Source organism: Pseudorca crassidens, chromosome 10, assembly GCF_039906515.1.
Source record: "Pseudorca crassidens isolate mPseCra1 chromosome 10, mPseCra1.hap1, whole genome shotgun sequence".
NCBI lineage: Eukaryota > Metazoa > Chordata > Mammalia > Artiodactyla > Delphinidae > Pseudorca > Pseudorca crassidens.
The window spans coordinates 107131764-107144078 of record NC_090305.1 but is presented as its reverse complement, the minus strand read 5'-3'; the positions used below and the strand labels follow the sequence as shown (position 1 = coordinate 107144078).

Sequence of the window (12315 nt, the reverse complement as noted above, 5' to 3'; positions counted from 1 at the left end):
GGACTCCGGGGCTGGGCGGGGACTCCGGGTTTTAGGGCGGGCTTTGGGAGAAGGCCGCAGTCCCGCCTCCTCCGTGGCCCCAGCGGCCTCGCTGCTCTTCCAGCCGAGTCGCTTCTCGCCGCCGCCCGGGGCTATCCGGTGAGTGCGGCTCTGCGCCCGATGAGCCCGGGGCGGGGTGCGCGGAGGGGCGGCCCGGGGCTCCGAGGGCCGGGAGCCGGGTACGCGGAGGGGGCGGCCCGGGGCTCCGAGGGCCGGGAGCCGGGTGGAGCAGAACGTACGCGGAAGAGGAGGCAGGACTGGGGGAGCAGGGGGCGGTCCGCGCGGCCGGGGCCTGGAGAGCGGGATGGGGACACCCTCGGCCCGGAGCTCAGGTAGCTGTGGGGCCCGCGCCCACAGCACCCGGCGTCGGCGCCGACGCCCCGCTCCCCACCCCCACCAGTGACGGGAAAGCACCAGGTGGGTCCAGCGCGGCTGCCGTTAACGGCCTTCCAGGTGATTCTGGTGCGGGGGAGTTAACCGCTGAGGGTTTGTGCTGCGGGTGGCGACAGGCCACGAGTCCTGTGATGCGGATGCGTTAGTCCCGTGTCTTCAGCACCCTAAGGAGGCGCAGAAGTTTAACTTTTCCAAGGATGCACGTATAGGAGGGGAGGAGCTGTGTGGGGTGAGGCGCGTGTGGGGGGCGAGGCGCGTGTGGGGTGAGGCGCGTGTGGGGGGTGAGGCGTGTGGGGAGAGGCGCGTGTGGGGGGTGAGGCACGTGTGGGGTGAGGCGCGTGTGGGGGGTGAGGCACGTGTGTGGAGTGAGGCGTGGGGGGTGAGGCACGTGTGGGGGGTGAGGCACGTGTGGGGTGAGGCGCGTGTGGGGGGTGAGGCGTGTGGGGAGAGGCGCGTGGGGTGAGGCGCGTGGGGTGAGGCGCGTGTGGGGGGTGAGGCGCGTGTGGGGGGTGAGCCGTGGGGGGTGAGGCGCGTGTGGGGGGTGAGGCGCGTGTGGGGCGAGGCGCGCGTGGGGTGAGGCGCGCGTGGGGTGAGGCGCGCGTGGGGTGAGGCGCGTGGGGGGTGAGGCGTGGGGGGTGAGGCGCGTGGGGGGTGAGGCGTGGGGGGTGAGGCGTGGGGACTGGGTGGAGTGGGGGCTGGGCTTGGGGATCCTGCTGGAGCCAGGCTGGTCACCGCCGGCCTGGCTCAGGCGCTTGCAGGGAGGGGCCGTTGGTGCTGAGCAGAGCGGCGTGTGTCTGTGGTTGTGTCCTGAAGGGCGGGAGGGAGGTGGGCTGAGAGCTAGCAGGTGACTTGAGGTCAGAGAGCTTGTTTTTGAGGCACATCCTAGAGCAGGTTCCTTTCCCAGCAGACGACCCTGCAGAGGTCGAGGGGGGAAACTGAGTGAGGACACCTTGCAGGTGGCGTCCTTGAGCAGCCGAGCTGGGCCTGGGACAGGGGGCCGCCTCTCTGGCCCTGTCCGCCGTGGGTGGGGGCAGCGGGGCAGTACTGGCCGGGCCATCCTGGGGTCTGGTGAAGACTAAGGGGGTAAAGAATCGCCCCCCGAGTCATGGGAGTGGGGTCGTTACTTTTGAAGAGATGAGGGACACGGCCCTGAAGCCCTGGGCCCGTAACCCTGTTGTGCCCAGCGTCCTCCGTCCTGTGGGTTCCACGAGGAATGCGGAGTGGGGACCCGAGAGCCCGCCGGCGGCTTTGAGCACGGGCGCTGCTCCGTGGGGCAGGCCTGGACCCCCCTCCCCCTCCGCTACCGCCTCTGCGCCACGGCCCCGACGGGGCGTCCTGGCTCAGATCCCCAGCATCGCCGAGAGTGTGGCAGGAGTTTAAAGGAAGGGGTCGGGCTTAGAGGTGGAGGGCCAGAAGCCCACGGCGGGGTGGAAGCGGGTTCCAGCCCCCATGAAGGACCAGGGCTTGGGTCCCCAGTGAGGGCAGCCCCTGCGGGTGGGCCGACCAGCGGGCGGCCCTGGGCTGCTTGCAGGAGGTGCAGGGCAGGTGGGAATGAGTAACTCCCAGACTTAAGTGGTTTGCTGCCTCTTTGAGCCAAGCAGAGCTTGCCCCGGCCGCAGTTCTGCAGGCTGGAGATGAGGGGCTCCCCTTTGCCTCCATGCATTGTGCCCAGGGCACCCCTCTTCTGCCCAGCACCTCCTCTGCTGCCCCTGGGGAGGGGCTACGTGTTAAACAGGTAGCCACGTGCCCCTGCTCTTCCTGAAGCTAGAAATCCTCTGGGAAAAAAGTTTACCGGCAGCTGGGTGCAGTAAGCCCACCACCTCATTCCTCACCTGAAACTGGGGTCAGCTATCGAGGATGACGAGAAGGCATAAAGGCATCTCTACTGAAGAGAGAGGTGGAAAGGTGCATACATTTCATATTTAAAGACACCCCGGATCTAGAGCTGATTAAAAAAATACAGTATGAGTGTGAGAGTGTGTGTTTATGTGTACATCGTGTATATATATATATGTGTACATTGTGTGTATGTGTACATTGGAAGGATATGCGTATGTGTACGTTGTGTATATGCGTATGTGTACATTGTGTATATGTGTATGTGTACATTGGAAGGATATGCGTATGTGTACATTGTGTATATATATGTGTACATGGTGTATATATATGTGTTTGTGTACATGGCATATATATGTGTATGTGTACACTGTGTGTACATTAGAAGGATATGTGTATGTGTACACTGTGTGTATGTGTGTGTGTACATTGGAAGGATATGTGTATGTGTACACTGTGTATGTGTGTGTACATTTGAAGGATATATGTATGTGTACGCTGTGTATATATATATGTGTATGTGTGCATTGGAAGGATATACACTAGACTTAGCATTAGTGATCTTGGAGCAGTAACGTTGAGGAATTAAACTTATTTATACCTTTTTGTATTGTGTAAATCTTATTTCTCATGAACACGTTACTTGTGTAATAAAAGCAATCAAGTTTTTATTTTGGAAAGGAAAGTAAGTTGGATGGTCCCTCAAGCGTAGAACAGGTGAATGGATTGTGGTATATTCACGCGGTTGCTTTCTATGTAACAATAAAATGAAACAGATTCAGCAGTGTGGCTGAATCTCGGAAGTATAATGTCCAGTGAAAGAAACAAGACATGAAAAGAATAAATGGAGTGTGATCTTAGTGATCTAAATTGCAAAGTGAGCAAAACACTACTGTGGGATCCCCCCTTACCCATGGGGGATACGTCCCAAGACCCCCTGTGGATGCCTGAAACCACGGTTGTGCTGAACCCTGCATCTACTCTGCTTCTTCCTGTACATACATACCTGTGATGAAGTTTAATGTATAAATTAGGCACAGCATGACTACGCTTGTGCTTGGGGGCCGTTATTAAGTAAAATAAGGGTGACTTGAACACAAGTGCCGTAATACCATGGCGGTGGATCTGGTAACCTACAAAGCTGCTAAGTGAGTGACCAGCGGGTGGATATGCCAGACAGAGATGATTCACGTCCCCAGCAGAACAGAGCTGAACAGTGCGAGCTTTCGTCCCACTGCTTAGAACAGCACGCAATTTAGAACTTATTTCTGGAATTTTCCATTACTTTTGGACCATGGTTGGCCTCAGGTAACAAGTCGTGGGTAAGAGAGGTGACTGTCAGGAATTCACTGCCGAGGGCGTGGGGTCAATGCCTGGTCGGGGAATTAAGATCCCACAAGCCATGCGTGGTGCAGCCCCCGCCCCCCCAAAAAAAAGAGTAAAGGGAGAGGACCATCTGTTGTTTAGCGCTGTAGTCATAGTTGGTAAAAGTGAAGGAGAAATAGAACAAGCTGAGGTGTGATCGTGTCTCGAGTTAGCACTATTCTGGCGGGAAGTGGTTATTTCAGAGAGTCTGCGGAGGCTGGGAGTGTTCTGCTTCGTGCCGTTATTCCACAAATGATTCATACTTTTTATTGAGATATAAATCACATACCCAAAATTCATCCTTTAAAATGTACAGTTCCGTAGAACAGAAAACCCATGTCCACAGAGACTTGCATAAGAATGTTCAGAGCAGCATTATTCCTAACAGCCCAAAGTAGAAACAGCCCAGAAGTCCATCACCTGGAGGAGAGGATAAAGAATATGTGGTCCGGCCACATGATGGAATGTTACTTAACTGTAAAGAGGAGTGCAGTACTGATTCGTGCAACCACATGGAAGAACCTTGAAAACATTATGCTAAGTGGTATCTTAATGTGGTTTTGATTTGCATTTTCCAAACAACTAACGTTGAGCATCTTTTAATGTGCTTGCTTATTGGCCATTGTGTATCTTCTTTGGAGAAACGTCCATTCAACTCCCTTGCCAATGTTTAAATTGGGTTTATTGTTGAGTTGTAAGTGTTCTTTTTATATGCTGGAAACTAGATCCTAATCAGATATATGATTGGCACATACCCTCTCTCATTTTGCGGGTTGTCTTTTTACTTTCTTGATAGTGTTCTCTGAAATATAAAACTTTGAAATTTTGATGAAGTCACTTTTACCTAATTTTTCTTTGGTTGCTTGTACTTTAGATGTCACCTCTAAGGAACTGAAGCCTAATCCAAGGTCACTGTGTTTTCACCTATGTTTTTTTCTATGTGTTTTATAGTTTTAGCTCTTAGCTTAGGTCTCTGACCCGTTCTGAGTTAGTTTTTGTATGTGATTTGAGATAAGGAACCAAATTCATTCCTGTGCATGTGGATGTCCTGTCGTCTCAGCACCATTTGTTGAAAGGACTGTTCTTTCCACCTTCAATAGTGTGGGCATCCTTGTTGAAAATCAATTGACTGTAGATGCACGGGTTTGTCTACGGACTCCCAATTCTGTTTCATTGATCTGTATTTCTAGTCTTACCCCAGGACTACATGGTCTTGATTACTCTAGCTTCATAGTTAAGTTTCGAAATGCTAAAGTGCGTGTTCTCCAACTTTGTTCTTTCTTCCAAGTTTGTTGAGGATTCTGGGTCCCTTGCATTTCCATATGAATTTCAGGATCATCATGTCATTTTCTCCAAAGTAGGCCACTGGAATTTGGACAGGGATTCCATTGAATCTGTACATCAGTTTGAAGAGTGCCGCCATCTTAACAGTGTTCACTCTTCCAACACATGAACAACATGGAATATCTTTCCATTTGTTAGCTTTGTAAAACTTTCTTTCAACAATGTTTTGCAGTTTTCAAGGTAAAAGTTTTAAACTCCTTTTGTGAAATGTGTTCTTAAGTATTTTATGCTTTTTGATATTATTGCAGGTACTACTGTTTTCTTAATTTTTGGATTGTTCATTGCTAGTGTATAGAAATAAAACTTAACTTTTTTGTGTCAATTTTGTATCCTACGACCTTGCTGTACTTGTTGATTAGCTGTAATAGGTGTGTGTGTGTGTCCTTTAGGATTTTCTATGTACAAGATCATGCCATCTCTAAATGGAGGTAGTTTTACTTCTTCCTTTCCAACCTGCATGCTTTATATTCCCTACTGAAGTCGTCTGACCTTGGACTTTTCTTTATAAGAATATTTTTATTACTAATTCAGTCTCGTTATAGGTCTTTTAGTTAAAAAGAATTTTTTTTTCTTGAGTTAGTTTGGGCGTTGCTAGGAATTTGTCCATTTCATCTAGGTTTTCTAATTTGTTGGCGTACAGTCGTTCATAGTATTCCCTCATAATTATTTTCAAATTTATAAGTTTGGAAGTAATGTCCCCTCTTAAGTATTTGAGTCTTTTCTCTTTTTTTCTTGGTCAGCTAAAGGTTTGTCAATTTTTTCAATCTTTCCAGAGACCCAACCTTTGTATTTGTTGGTTTTCCCTATTGTTTTTCTATTCTTTGTTCCACTTATTATCACTCTAATCTTTATTACTTCCTACTTCCTACTATTTTTTCAGGGGGATGGTGGTGATTTTGCTCTTCTTCATTATTTTTCTTAAGGTGAAAGATTATTTATTTGAGCTCTTCTTTTTTAACATTGGTACTTATAGATATAAATTTCCCTCTAAACACTGTCTTCCCAGCATTCCATAAGTTTTGGTATGTTGTATTTTTATTTCTCTCAAATAATTTTCTGATTTCTTTTGTGTGTTCTTCTTTGACCCATCAGTTATTTGAGCATGTTTTTCAATTTGCACATATTTGTAATTTCCCAAATTTTCTTCTGTTATTTGTTTGTAATTTCATTCCATTGTGGTTGGAGAACATACTTCGTATGATTTCAGTCCTTTTAAATTTGAGACTTGTTTTCTCCCAGATGTGTGGTCCATTCTGGAGAATGTTGCATGTGTACTTGATGATAATATGTATTTTGCTGTTGCTGGGTTGAGGTGCTTTGTCTTCTGTGTCTCTTACGGTTCTTTCTGTTCCTTTATTCTCCATTACTGCCTTCTTTCGTACTAGATCTCATGTATTTTCTAGTGTGCCGTAACCTTTATCATTGTATTTCTATATATGAGATATTTATAAGATATATATATATAATATAGTTATTTTTAACTCAGTAGCAACTTAATTTACCAGTATATACAAACTTTGTTCGTATATAGCTCTATGCCCACCCTTTTGTGGCCTTACTGTCATACAAGTTGCGTCCTTCTACATTGTGTGCCCATCAACACTGATTTATAACTACTGCATTATGCAATTGTCTTTAAATCAGATACAAGAAAAGAGTTACTAACAAAAAAATAACGCTTACACTATTTTGTAAAATATGCCTAGTAGTTACCCTTGCTATAATGCTCTTTATTTCTTCATGTGGACAGACAGCTGTCTGGGTCCTTTCATTTTAGCCTCAAAGTCTCCCTTTGGTATTTCCCCTAGGGCCGATGTGCTAGTGACAAATTCTCTCTTTTCGTTTATCGGGAAATCAATTTCACCTTCATTTTTGAAGGATAATTTTGCTGCCCATAGAACTCTTCCAGCGCTTTCAACATGTTACAGCTTCTTGATTTCTTCTGGCTCCATGATGTCTGATGAGAAAGAGCCGTTAATCTTACTGAGGATGCCTGTACATGATGGGTCATGCTTTCCTTCTTTAGACATGGCTCCTTAAGTTCTTTGAACATATTTTATTTATTTATTTATTATTTATTTTAAAAAGACAAATTTATTCAGCGTCATGATCAGACTATTACACTTAGCAATCAACAGCATGGGTTCAAAAAAAAAAATCTACATTAAAACCCTTTGTTGGAATGCTTTACACTTTCCACGGAACAGAAACTAAAATAACCTGTTATACAATTAGTCACAAATACAGTCCTCGAGTTTTTTTGCCCATACACATGAGTATTGTCTAAAACACATCTTCTTTGTAGCAGCGAGGCCCTGCCACCACTGTGCTTGGCTGAGCTCACAGATCTGTTGTAACCTGGAGCTTCCCTGTCACTTCTCTGGCTCTCCTCTCCTGCTAAGCTTTGTTTCCTGGCAGTAATCAAAACCTTCTGCCACTGCCATAGCTCCTGCTGCTGCTGGAACCACCACAGCCACCTTGGTTTCGGGGTTTGGCAAACTATTGGCCTCCACCACCCTAGGGGCCAGAACTTCTGCCTCCAAAGTTTCCTCCTTTCATGGGTCCAAAATTTTAAGATTGATTGTTGTAACTGCCAAAATCATTGTAGCTTCCACCACCTCCAAAATTGCTTCCATCATTACCAAATCCATTATAGACATGCCCACTGCCACCATATCCACCACCACTGTGGCTGCCACCAAAGCCACCTCGACCACTGAAGTCTCCTCCACGACCAAAGTTGTCATTCCCACCAAAACCACCTCCACGACCACCACCAAAGTTTCCAGAACCACTTCCACCTCTTTGGCTGGATGAGGCACTAGCCATCTCTTGCTTAGATAGGGTTTTCCTTACTTCACAGTTGTGGCCATTCACAGTGTGGTATTTCTGAATGACAATCTTGTCTACAGAGTCATGGTCATCAAAGGTTACGAAAGCAAAGCCTCTCTTTTTGCCATTGCCTTGATGAGTCATGATTTCAATCACTTCAATTTTCCCATACTGTTCAAAATAATCCCTTAGGTGATGTTCGTCAGTGTCTTCTTTAATGCCACCAACAAAAATCTTTGTCACAGTTAAGTGGGCACCAGGTCTTTGAGAATCTTCTCTTGAGACGGCCCTCTTTGGTTCCACAACTCTTCCATCTACCTCGTGTGGCCTTGCATTCACGGCCACACCCACCTCCTCCACAGTGGCGTATGTGACAAATCCTGAAGCCTCTGGAGCGCTTGGTGTTTGGATCCCTCATTACCACACAGTCTGTGAGCGCTCCCCGCTGTTCAGAATGGCTCCTCAGACTCTCATCGGTTATTTCAAAGCTCAAACCTCCGATGAAGAGCTTCCGCAGCTGTTCGGGCTCTTTGGGTGACTGACTTAGACATGACGGCAGGGGAGCGGGGGGGAGACGTCAACGATGCGTACTCGGCGGCGTCCACGAGCAGAAAGGCTGAACGTATTTTAAATAGCTGATTTAAAGCTTTTGTCTAGTTAGTCTGGACATTTAAAATAAAATAATGTGGCACCTCTGGAAATCAGATTCTCCCCTCTTCTTCTCAGGGTCGTTTGTTATTGCTGCTTACTGTAGATGTTGTTTGTTTCATGACTTGTCCGAACTAATTCTTTAGTCTGTTTTTTCTATTGTATGTGGCACTGAAGGCTCTGCTTAGTGATTGATGGAGAATTCCTTGAACGCCAGGCCTGGTGCCGACGGGTCTCCCAGTCCTTGCCAAAGGGGCCCTGTGTGCATGTCAGGGCATCCCTTCAGCCCTCACTCAGGTAGTTGGTAGCCCTACCTTAGCCTTCGCTTCCTGCTTGTACTGAGCCTCCAGATGAGTCAGAGGTGAGAGCTTGGGTCTCCTCGGGTATTTCCTGAGCATGTGCACAGCCCAGTGCCAGTGGCCTTCTAGTGTCCTGGGATTGTATGGGACCTTTGCAAAACCCAAGCAGGCATCTCATTCCACAGCTTTTCCTTTTAGGCTTTTTGGCTAGTGTGTTGTTAACCCCAACTATTATCTACTGCCTCAGGCAGCCAAAAAGGGAAAAGGCTTTTTATACGAAGCAAACCACAAGTCAGGTGAAATACAGAGTCTGCAGCTGGCGTCTTCTGGTGAGCTACCTGATGTCCAATAGTGACAGTTCTTTGGGAACGAGGCTTTGAGAAAGCTCTGGCCCATTCTTATCTTTCCAGGCAGTTGGTGTTTAAGGCTGCTGCAGAGCTGGAGAGCAGGAGGTGGGACTAAGGCAAGTTCAAACATTACAGACGTTGTGGGCATCATTCTGTGGCTGTTTATGCTGAGATTCAGCATTTTTTCTTGAAGAAATATGTTGCTGCAAGCCTTTGATTAATATCCATAGTTCTGAAAAAGAAGATTCTGACAGTTTTAGTTTTCTTGTTGCTTTTATGGAGGAAAGAATTTTCAGAAGTCCTAATACCTCCAGTTTTGCTGACATCATATATATTTAATGTTCACTTCTGTAGGTACTCTCTCTCCAAACATGTGTGTATTAAATTAAAAACTGTTGTAAATCCGGGTTGCAGGAGGCCATGTGGAGCAGGCTCCAAGGGAAGGGCTGTGGATTAGACAGAATGATGCAGCCTCTGCTGGACAGAAGGGTGTGAAAACCTACAGGCTGTCAGCCCCATGGGGGTCAGGAACTCTGCCCTACAACCCCTGTTGCTTTATGTCTCCCAGATTAAGGCTGCCAGGGGCTCAGCTGTACTCAGATGGACGGGACGGAGACCCGACAGCGGAGGCCAGAGGAGCTGGGCCTGCTGCACGGCCTCAGCACAGGAAGACTCCTTGAAGCCTCGGAAGATGGACTGCTGAGTGTCCCTGAGAGCCAAAGGGTGGCCCCTAAACCCCTGGGGCCTGAGCTCAGCAGGGAGACCACCTTGTCCATTGGCCTCCAGGTGACAGTGCCCTTCCTGTTTGCAGGCCTGGGACTGTCTGGGGCAGGCATCCTTTTGAACTATTTCCAGGTAAGAGGGGACTAAATGGGGATGGTGGGGGTGGGGTACTGTCTAGTGTCAGCCTAGGGAGTAGGCAGGTACACATTGTGTCCAGCTTGGGGACAAGGGGCAGGACCTTCTCAAATACCATTTTTCTAAAATTTGGGCAAGATTCTTTTAGTTACTGACGTCAGAGACTAACTTTAACCCAGGTTAAGCTTTAAGAGACAATTATTAGCTCATATAATTGAAATATCTGAGGGGCTGGATTTCAGGCCTGGCACGATCCAGGTACTTAAATGGTATCAGGTTACTGGCTCTTTATCTGTCAGCTCCGTTTCATTTTCACGCAAGATTCTGTACTTAGAGGGGAGGGTGGCCCTTGGCAGTCAATCCTTTGTAAGTGTGCTCTTAAAAAAAAAAAAAAAAAAAAGCTTTCCGCGTCCCTCACTGTGGGCGTTGGGACAGAGCGGCGCAGTCTGCTCAGAGGGTTCTAGGCCAGCTGCTTCATCACGGACCCCACCGCCGCCGACCCCACTCCTCATTGAAGAGGAGATGGAGGGCCAGAACAGCGCCATTGCCGCCCACGTGTGCAGGTCCTGCATTTGTTTCGACTGCAAGAGGCAGAGTGACCCCAACTTCAGGAACAGCCTGCGAGAACAAAGAAAGAAACAGAAGCTTGCCAAGGAGAGAGCTGCACTTTCCAAGCTACCTGACCTTAAAGATGCTGAAGCCATTCAGGAATTCTTCCTCAAAGAAATACAGCTTAGTAAAGAGTTACTAGCTCAAGGTGAATATGAGAAGGGTGTGGACCATCTGACAAACGCAATTGCTGTGTGTGGACATCCACAGCGGTTACTGCAAGTGTTGCAGCAAACTCTTCCGCCACCAGTGTTCCAGAGGCTTCTGACTAAGCTCCCAACAACTAGAGAATTGTTAAGTGCTCAGAGCTTGGCCGAAGATGATGTGGAATGAGAAACAAATGTCAGCATAATCATCTCAATTAAAAAATATTTTTAAAATCTTTTTAAAAAAAAAAGAAGAGAGAGACTTCTTGGTCAATACCCACATCAGTCTCCAAAAATTGACCCTGCTGTCGAGTGTCCACTCCTGTTCCAGTTAGTGCTTCCTGAGGGGTGACATTCTCTGCCCGGCAGCTTGACTTCTCTTGTCGTCCCTATGAGGGGAGGCAGGCCCCTTGATTTACACCCTAACAGAGCCCCATAGCGTGAGGAACTGGGAGTAACCCATCAGACAACAAAGCTACCAGTGTACCATCCTTTTCTTTTTTTTTTTTTGCGGTACGCGGGCCTCTCACTGTCGTGGCCTCTCCCGTTGCGGAGCACAGGCTCCGGACGCGCAGGCTCAGCGGCCATGGCTCATGGGCCCAGCTGCTCCACGGCATGTGGGATCTTCCCGGACCAGGGCACGAACCCGTGTCCCCTGCATCAGCAGGCGGACTCTCAACCACTGCGCCACTAGGGAAGCCCACCCTCCCTTTCTTGTTCTTTGAGTATCAAAAGCCCCATTCCTTCATCAGCATGATCGGCAGAAGTCCTCCCTGGAAGAGCATGGTACCTGAGAATACTTGAAGCCATTAGTGGCCAGGTCGTCGCTGTTGGTTGGCAAGGAGCTGAGAACACAGACTGTCTGGAATGGTGAGCTGGGAGGAGCGGCAGCCTCTGCCCCTCTTGCTGTGGGCACTCCGTGCCCAGGGAACTTAGGCCTGCCCCTCACTGATTTGGAACCAGTCAGGGTTTGAGTCCCAGTCTGCCACTCAGCTGTAAGGCTGGTGCTTTAAAATTTTTAAGACCAGCACTTAAAAATCAAGAGATGTCACATAAAAATTCAAGTTCCTGTTTTCCCTTGAAAATCTGGCAACTCTTCCAACATTGGACCCACATTCCCTCACAGCCACAGTTAGTGGTCACTGCCGTCTCGGTGTCCACGGTCCCCACCGTCCCTCGGTCTGCACCCACTTCACTCCACTACCTGCCTGCCCCTCCCCTGCCACCTGGGGTCCTCAGTGACCCTTCCAGCCCATGCAGTCCAGTTCCTCGTAGCGTCACAGCACTGGTGACAGCCAGCTGCCCTTCCAGGTTCCTCCCAGACCTGCTCAGACTCCAGCATGGCTATGTGTCACGCCAGAGTCCCTGCCCTGGTGTGACCCAGCCCCAGGCCCCCGTTTGGTCTCTGTGATCCCCAGACGCCTCAGCCCTCTCCTTCCTCCAGTGACCTGGTGCCCTGCAGCCCCATATCCTCCTTTACCCGGTGGTGAGTCACACCGCTGCAGCCTCCAGAGCACCTGGCTTCTGCGTGCCAGAAGTTCACATGCCGCAGACCTCCGCCAAGAATTCCCTCTTCCACCTGAAGGCCGCCAGCCTCCT

General features: G+C 48.7%; 2 protein-coding genes and 1 pseudogene across 4 annotated transcripts in view; 2 read left to right on the top strand and 1 right to left on the bottom strand.

Annotated features, from left to right (window-relative positions):
- SLC41A3 (solute carrier family 41 member 3) overlaps positions 1-12315 on the top strand; it is a 69661-nt gene continuing 57346 nt past the window's right edge. The window contains exons 1-2 of one of the 3 annotated variants that reach the window (XM_067755725.1): positions 1-138; positions 9672-9958. In XM_067755725.1, the coding sequence (XP_067611826.1) occupies positions 9704-9958 (255 nt within the window). In that variant the 5' untranslated portion in view covers positions 1-138; positions 9672-9703. Of the gene's footprint in view, positions 139-299; positions 457-9671; positions 9959-12315 lie in introns of those variants that run through there. The other 2 variants (XM_067755726.1, XM_067755727.1) reach the window with 2 other exon arrangements.
- Positions 7055-8855, bottom strand: LOC137232943 (heterogeneous nuclear ribonucleoprotein A1-like; annotated as a pseudogene).
- On the top strand, positions 10223-11175 carry LOC137232862 (mitochondrial import receptor subunit TOM20 homolog). The gene has a single exon (XM_067755731.1). The coding sequence runs from the start codon at positions 10484-10486 to the stop codon at positions 10901-10903; it is 420 nt and encodes a 139-aa protein (XP_067611832.1). The 5' UTR covers positions 10223-10483; the 3' UTR covers positions 10904-11175.

Excerpts from the sequence above, each read along its gene's own strand:
- LOC137232862 (XM_067755731.1), top strand. The coding sequence starts at position 10,484 with ATGGAGGGCCAGAACAGCGCCATTGCCGCCCACGTGTGCAGGTCCTGC.